This window comes from Trifolium pratense, linkage group LG4 (genome assembly GCF_020283565.1).
Source record: "Trifolium pratense cultivar HEN17-A07 linkage group LG4, ARS_RC_1.1, whole genome shotgun sequence".
Taxonomy (NCBI): domain Eukaryota; kingdom Viridiplantae; phylum Streptophyta; class Magnoliopsida; order Fabales; family Fabaceae; genus Trifolium; species Trifolium pratense.
The window spans coordinates 47,343,401-47,352,249 of NC_060062.1; the positions used below are offsets into that span (position 1 = coordinate 47,343,401).

An 8,849-nucleotide genomic window follows, 5' to 3' on the forward strand; every position below is an offset into this window, starting at 1 on the left:
GTTTGACATAATTCAACCTTACAAAATCGACTTATAAGATAAGAATTATCTGTACTAATAAACTCTTATCCAAACCAATTTACATCTTAAAGAGAGATATTTGAGAAATGACTATGCAATGAAAAAACATAGAGAGGGTGCAATGCAAGGTGGGTTGCATGTTATAATTGATTATAAGAAAGGGTAATAACAGTGACACTCACTTTCACACACACACACACACACACACACAAGGACAAAGGCAAAAAGTGCATGCTCACAACAGATAATCACATTCCTCTGTCTCCTTCTCTGTCACGCACACACACACATAATTAATGATTCTCTTCTCTATGAGTAGTAGTACGTACTAGTATATAGCATCAAATTCCATACCACTTTTAAAGCGTGCTCATGGCCTAAATTAAGTTTCCAAATTACACTAAACCAATAGCTACAAAGCTATAGCATCATTCTGTAGCTGTAGAGAATAATTTAGAAGAAGGACAAGTTTCCTAACATTGTTTTAGATTTTATTTTTTTTTGACTAAATTGTTTTAGATTTTTTGCTAGTGGGTTTCTTGAACGATATTTACCACAAGTTTTAGAGACAAAGAACAATAGAATCATTTTCAATTTGTACCCAAATAAAAAGTGTCACTTTAGTCCAATTTGGTCCTCAATTATCAACTTCTCATTTAGTCCACAAACTATATAAATATATATACTTCATCCGACCACAATTATAAGGAAAAAAAATTATTGTTTATAATTGTCTTTGGAGTATTTTTAATGGTCCTTGAACTACTCTCTCTCATATTTGTAATGAAATTGTGTATTATAAAAAGGATTGGAGATATTTTTTATAGCTCATTGATCAAATTGATGAGAGATTGGGATATTGTTCAGAGGCCAAATTGATTTTTTTTTTCCCTTCCAATTATACTCTCTATATACACTACCTCCAAAATATTATTTTACTTTGTATTTATGATGGTGAAAAAGATATCAATGGTTACCTCAACCGACAAAAAATACTAAAATTATTAGACCGATTGCCATGATCGAGATTCAAAGCCTAAATCCTCGACCGTTTTTATAACAAATCTCAATAATCACAAGATAAACTAAACTTTTTTCTTCTTTCACCACCGGTTTAATCTGGTTTGGGTCCTCCCTACCAAATTCAGTGTCAATAACCGCTGAACCAACTAACGATCGATAACTTTTTATTTGCTTGTTCTTTTTACTGTATATGTAGTGATGGACAGAGACATGAAACTTTTAATAACAACTTGATATTTTGTTGTATTATTATGTAGTTGCGGGGATTGAACTGCGATCTTCCCTACCGATTTCAGCGTCAATCACCACTGAACCAACTAACGATCGATAATCTTTTTTTTCTTTTGACAGTATATGTAGTGATGGATAGAGACATGAAACTATTAATAACAGCTTGATATTTTTTTGTATTATGTGATTCTTATTTTATTATTATGGTTAAATATGATGGAACAACATCAAATCAAACACAACTGGAACACTTTCTCGGATGAGGCAACAACCTCGTCGTTTTCCTTCTTCTTCTATTGACCCTCTCAGTCTCAGTCTTTTGTTGTTTACTCACACTCTGTCTTTCACTCTGTTCAACATTTCTACCACCAATAATAATAATAATAATAATAATACTATTATATAACCAAAATCTTTCTTCTTTATGTAGAAGCTACAATTTTTCTTTTCTGGGTTTTCTCATTTTTCTTTCAATTTTCCCGCTCCAATTGTTTGTGTATGAATTCTTCATAATTTTTTCTCTCTTTTTCATGTTTCACTCTGTTTCAGAATACTCTGTTTTTTTTTTTATGAGTTCTTCATTTATCAATGTTCTGTTATAATTTGACACAGTTTTTTTTATTCTGAATCAGTGCTATTACATTGCATTGTTTTCTGAGATAAAGTGGAACATCAAATGAATGCTAGAGCACGCTCAACTCTCCACTCAATCAAATCTTCTTTCAATGATGCCAAAGTAATTTCTCATTCTTCTTCTTCAAGACTAGTTTTTTATTTTTTTAATATAATTTAAAAATTGAATTTTTCTATGATTTGTTTTTTGTATCCCTCAATTTGTTGTTGGAAATTGAAATGTAAGATCTTCAGAAAGTAAATTAAATTGAAATTGAAATACCCATTTTTAAAAAAAGAATAATTGAAAAAGAAAAAGCATGATTTCAAAGAATAAAGAAAAGTGCTACTTTAAAAGCAACAAGCATGGAATTTTTCTTCAAATTTTGAAATAGTTGTTTGTAATTATGAAGCCTCATGGTTAACTGACAAAAGGGTGTGTCATGTTATGTACTTTTGATCCAAATCTAAAATCTTGTTCTTTAAATTCTCTCAAGAAACTAATAATTTATATTATTATCATCTTTTTTTTGTTCTTTCACTTTTGAGTTCTTTTGCTTTGGAAGATAGACCAAAGTTTTTGTGTTTATTGATTTGTTTATTGTTGAATGTGAAAAGAAGGAGAAGATGGAAGGTGGAGGGAGCAAGAGCAAAGCAATGAAAAATGGCCGTCGATCTAATCGAGAAAGGAAGATTGCATTGTTACAAGATGTATGTATTTTGATTCTTCACTTAATTGAAAAAGAAATTTGTGTATTCATTTTGTAGTGTTTTCTTTTCTTTTCTTCATTCAAAGTAGTGATGTTTTCAAAGCTTTGTTTCAGGTAGATAAGTTGAAGAGGAAGCTAAGACATGAAGAGAATGTTCATAGAGCTTTAGAAAGAGCATTTACTAGACCTTTGGGATCTTTACCTCGTCTTCCTCCTTATCTTCCTCCATATGTTAGTCTCTCTCTCTCTCTCTCTCTCTCTCTCTCTCTCTCTCTCTCTCCAAATTGAAGATTTCAGTGTGTTAAGAGGTTCTATATCGGTTATAAGGTGGCCTAAATATGTTTATAAGTGAGGGCAATCCTCACCATACAATCTGGTTCTGTAGGGTTGAGTTAGACCAAACTCCCAATTCTAAGACGGTGTACATTTAGAATTACAGTGAATTTGACGAAATCACTATGACAAAACAATTCAGTTGAAGACTTGGAGTTCAAAAATGTTGCTTTTGCAAAGTAAGAATGACATGTCATGATTTGTGATTCTGTCAAATTTACTGTCAATCCAAACATGCCTGACAATGAGTTTGTTGAACCTTGTTCATTGTCTTCTTTATCCAGTTCAATCTCACGGTGAGATTGATGACGAAACCACAATGACAATGTGATTTTGTTGAAGTTCAAATGTCTTGGTTTTGCCAGAATCATAGCGACACACTGTAATTCTATTAAACTCACCGCCAATTCAAACATACACTCTGACAATGAGTTCAATTCATTGTATTGTATCTAAATTATAGTATTAGTGAATTTTATTTTAAAGTTGACTTTTTAAGATTCATTGAAAGTAATGTGTGTGTTGTTTTAGACATTGGAGCTTCTAGCTGAAGTGGCTGTATTGGAAGAGGAAGTAGTTAGGCTTGAAGAACAAGTTGTAAATTTCAGACAAGGTTTATATCAAGAAGCTGTATACATTTCCTCCAAAAGAAATGCAGAAAATTTGAATGACCCTATTGACCAAAACAACATGAGAAGTAGTAATTCTAAGCATCAAAGATCAAAATCTTATTCACAAAGTGAATTTAATTCAATGACAACAAGGCTACCACCACAGAATTCTCTTGCCAGAAGTGCTTCTAGCAGAAAGCTATTATTCTCTCCTGACACTGTCATTAATCACAGTGGAAATAATGGGAAACAATTACACAGAAAACAAGATTCATTTTCATCTATTCAAGAAGAAGGAAGGGGAAAAGAGAATTTCTTGTTTGGTAACTTTGTGAAAGATAAGCAATCACCTGTGAAGAGAATATCCAAACTCATTACTCCATTAAAGAAATCACCACTCAAACATGAATCAGCTCAAAAGTCCATGGATCAATTGAAATTACAGGTAATGAAATAGTATCCTCATAAACAGTTTGCTAGGCACGTGATTAAACTTAAGTGGTTAATGAATTTCAATTAAAGACGAATCATTCAGGAGAACCTGAGTTTGATCCTGATTGGAACAATGATTGGCTAGACTTTAAGTTTAGTCTATGATATGATTGATTTTTCTATATTTTCAACAATTATTTTGTTTAATATTTTTATTCCTTTTTTTTTTTTGGTGCCTAGCTGGATTGGAGATTATCAGAACATGAAAGGGCACAGAGTTTCTTAAATTCACCAATAGAAAATAAAGTGTCAGAAATTGATGGCACACCAAATAGAGTTTCAGAGGATCTTGTCAAGTGTTTGTCTAACATATTTGTGAGAATTGGTACATCCAAGGACAAATTTGTTGAATCTAAAACTCCTTCAACTTCTGGATCATCTTTCAACCAATGTAGGAAAGAAAAGGATCAGTTTTGTGATCCTTATGATATCTGTTCAGAATCTAAAACAAGAGAAGTTGGTCCATATAAGAATTTGTGTGAAGTTAAAGGTTCCACTGTTGATCTCAATAAAACAACAAATGCAATGTTTTTGATCCACAGATTGAAGTAAGTTATAGATCCTTATTATGCTATGAAACATTGACACCGACACCGATGGTAATTTGAGAAAATGCACTAATTGAATATAACTGCATGTGTCGATGTCAGACACCTGACACACTTTCAATCTGAAGTGTCGTGAGATATCTAATCTTGATGACAAATTTCAGGTTCCTACTTGGTAAACTTGCCTCTTTGAACTTGAAGGGACTTAACCATCAAGAAAAACTTGCATTCTGGATAAACACTTATAATTCTTCTATTCTGAATGTAAGACACCTTTCTTTCACACTGATTTACTACACCTCATTACAATGCAAGAGTTGGGTCTATTAGTTCTACATTTGAATTTGATGAAAATAATGTTTTAAAATCCGAACGGTAGTGAAACTACTCAACTGCTCGAACCGGGACAAAACTACTATCGAACTCCTAAATTAACCGAACGGTAACAAAGGCAGGTTCAGAGTTCAGTCAGTTGAACCGTCTAGTTCGGTTTTTCAAATACTGGAAAAAAAATTTAGGTTTCCTAATATTCTTGGATTCAAGAGTCAACACCTTGAAATATTTTGGTTTCCATCTTTTGTAGGCATACTTAGAACATGGCATACCTGAAAGTCCTGAAATGGTTGTAGCACTAATGCAAAAGGTATGATGATCAGGGAAATATTCTCAGCATTATATGTATTTAACAAAAAATACTTGGTAGAAATATTGCTGATATTTCTCATCTAAATGAATATTTAATCTCTTATTATAATGCATTTTTCAGGCAACAATAGTAGTAGGGGGGCAGTTGCTGAATGCAATCACAATAGAACATTTTATCTTGAGACTACCTTATCATCTTAAGTTTGTAAGTCTTCTTTGTTGTGTTGTTTTATCAATAGTGTCCTAAAAGTGTATACCACAATTAATTAGTCCCTTAATTTTAATCTTGATTTATTTCAAAAGACATGTCCAAAAGCTGCCAAAAATGATGAGGTGAAAGCAAGAAGCATATTTGGATTGGAATGGTCTGAGCCCTTAGTGACATTTGCACTTTCCTGTGGAAGCTGGTCTTCACCTGCAGTATGTTTCTTAACTTTATAGTAACATAAATTATTATTTTGTGGGAATTGATTAATCATCTTTTAATGTTAGCTACCCTTTTGGTATATTAACCAAATAGTCTAACAATAAGGCAAAGCATTACCAAATTAAATGTCATGTTTCCTTTCACACCCATTTTTTCTTAAAACAAATTGTTAAAGTTAGCAACACTACTCAGGAGTGAATAGATAGTTTCATCCCCAAAATCAAGGTTGTGAGAATCGCGATTTAAAACATAAAATCGTAGTTTTTATGTTTTTAGGTAGCAATTTCGAGTTAAATCGCTAGTATAATCGTTTTTGGGTAAAATCGTGGTCTGATACGATTTTGAACGATTTAAATCGTGGTGAAATCGTGCAAAATCGTACGTTTTTAAATCACGTTAAGTTCAATAGTTGGACAACATAACATGGCATGTTAAATGAAGATGGATGATCCATGTGGATTCCACGTCAGTGCCACGCCTTCATGAATGAAATTAACTAGTATAATTATGTTTGGTAAAAATCAAGGAGTTACTTTTTCTTTCTGAAATTTTAAAGTAAAATTAAAGTAATCCCTACACTTTTTTATCCAACAAAATTATAACATGTAATTTTGTCCCTATAAATGTAGTAGTGATGCGGAGTTGACACTACGGGTGTGTTTGATTTGTTAAAGGGTAAGTACTTGACAGAACAGTACAAGACAGAACAGCACAACACATGACAGAACAACACAGAACAAACTTTTGGGATATTGAACATTTTTTTTTCTTATACGATATTTTGTTAATAAAATGGTATTTTGGCATTTTAGACAACTTGTACTGCGAACAAAAAGTTGTGTTGTGGTTTAGCGAGGTACAAAAAATTCTGTTTTTGTCCTATCTATTGCTTCCCAGTTTGTCCAGTTCCTGAAACAGTTTTACAATCAAACACAGTACAACTACAGTTGTCCTGTCCAGTCCCTTATTTTTAGAGAATCAAACGACCCTACATCTTCATTTAACTTAGTCTAAGCCACGGAGTAATAAGCTTAACTTAATGTGGAGCCCCTTTTTTTATTAACTTGTGATAATTTCAAAGATATTTGACTAAAGATTACGATCTTAGTTACAAAATTACCTTTTCACTCTAAATTTTACTTACATTTTTTTTTTATACAAAAGAGTGCCGAGGGCCCATACTTACATGCTTTCTTGTTTATACATTGTGAATGTTATTGTCATGGTCAATCACCAAACTCTGCCAAAATTTTAGGCTGTTAGGTAAAAGGAATGGTTTCTATACCTAACACAAATCCATATTATTTTTTTCTGCATGTGATTAAATCTATATATATTTCCTTAGAATTTTATGCATTAAAGGAGTAATTTTTTTATTTGTATTTTAATTAAGGTGAGGGTGTATACAGCATCACAAGTTGATAATGAATTAGAAGCAGCAAAGAGAGATTATTTACAAGCTTCAATTGGAATTACAAAATCAAACAAGATAATAATTCCCAAATTATTGGATTGGTATTTACTAGATTTTGCAAAGGACCTTGATTCTTTATTGGACTGGATTTGTCTCCAATTACCTAATGAAATAAGAAACCAAGCAGTTAAATGTATTGAAGGAAGGGAAAATGAGTCTCTTTCACATATGGTACAAATGAAGCCTTATGATTTCAGTTTCAGGTTGCTTTTACATCAATGAATTAGTCTCTTAAGTTTTTTAATTTTGATGTGGTGGGTATTTTTTGTACATTGGATAGTTACATAGAAAATATATAAGCCAAAACATGTAATAATGTTTCGGAGCAACTTTACGCATTCACACATGTTTAAAAAATTAAATGTGTTTTTAGAAGCGTAGTTCTGAAAGACATATTTCGCTAGGAAGTGTATTTTCGGATTGCATAAAATTATCATTTTTCTTCTTTTGATGTGTACATTCGAAACGATTCATATTGGAAGGTGTGAAAAGTTATTCCTGATGTTTTCATTTTGATCATGATCATTTTAATTAGTTATTTTATTGATTAGTTATGTATGATTTTTGAAAATTGACATAGATATTGTGGTTTGTTAGACATTCATTTGGCTAGTAACATTTTTTATTTTGATTAATATATTGCTTTATTAATACAGTGTAGCTAAATAATACAGTGCAGCTAACGTTCAGCATGTCAAAATCAAAATACCGAGGAAAATAATAGTCCTTTTTTTTTTCTTTTTTACTAAGAAAAAATTAATAGTTTTTTTTTTTTTTTTACGAAAGAGAAAATTAATAGTTGGAAATAGAAAAATGGGTAGCTTACCACAAAATGGTCTATCGCAATTCAAATTCGCATTAAAAGAGAACTTTTTCTAAAATAATTTTATAGTGTATTAATGTTTTGTTACAGATTTTTTAACGATGGATTTTTAAAATAAGCTATAAATGAAAAATTAATTGAAATAGTTTATCTTAAAAGTCATTTTAAATAATTTATCATTTTATTAAAAAAAATTGGATAGTAAAATGTTAAAAAATCTCTAAAAATGTTTGTCATTTTTCTTTTCTTTTTTTTTTTTATGAGAAAAAAGTTTGTGATTGTTGTTGGGTATACTTCTGATTGTGAATTTAAATTAAAATTGAGAATTTTTCTTCTAATTTAGAAATTTCAGGGTCACAAATTTTAATTAAGAAAATGATGAAAACACAAATAATATACTATGAAATTGAAATTTTAAAAAATGAATAATACACAATTAGTTTTTCAATATTTTCATGTATTAAATATGACTCATGTAGGCATCTCAATCACCACGAGAACTACCAATCAACTACACACAGGACACCACCAATGTATTATGAATTTTAAATTAAAAAAAAATTAAATTGAAATTTTAATAATCATATACAATAGATTTTCCTCATTCCCATGTATAAAATATGTCTTTTGAACTCATGCAGTCAAGCATATCAAACCAAAAACACCACTAATCAACTACATTCATAACACCACAAATATATTTTTAACATAATTCATTATCCATAATTCTCATGTACTAAATGACTCTTAAATTCATAAATGTTATGTGATAATATATATATATTATATATATATATATATGTTAGAAATAAAAAATAATTATAAATTAAAACTCTTATTACATTTATATATATTACTAGCGTGCATTCGTGCCCGATTGTCCACTCTTTATATTATGC

General features: G+C 30.7%; 1 protein-coding gene across 1 annotated transcript; it reads left to right on the forward strand.

Moving 5' to 3' along the window:
* Positions 1-1,434: 1,434 nt before the first annotated feature.
* On the forward strand, positions 1,435-7,578 carry LOC123881590. The gene is made up of 11 exons (XM_045930312.1): positions 1,435-1,771; positions 1,908-2,011; positions 2,506-2,598; positions 2,712-2,828; positions 3,462-3,986; positions 4,214-4,581; positions 4,746-4,845; positions 5,165-5,224; positions 5,348-5,431; positions 5,530-5,646; positions 7,047-7,578. Exons 2-11 carry the CDS (start codon positions 1,952-1,954, stop codon positions 7,347-7,349), a joined length of 1,827 nt encoding a protein of 608 aa, XP_045786268.1. The 5' UTR covers positions 1,435-1,771; positions 1,908-1,951; the 3' UTR covers positions 7,350-7,578.
* Positions 7,579-8,849: the final 1,271 nt, after the last annotated feature.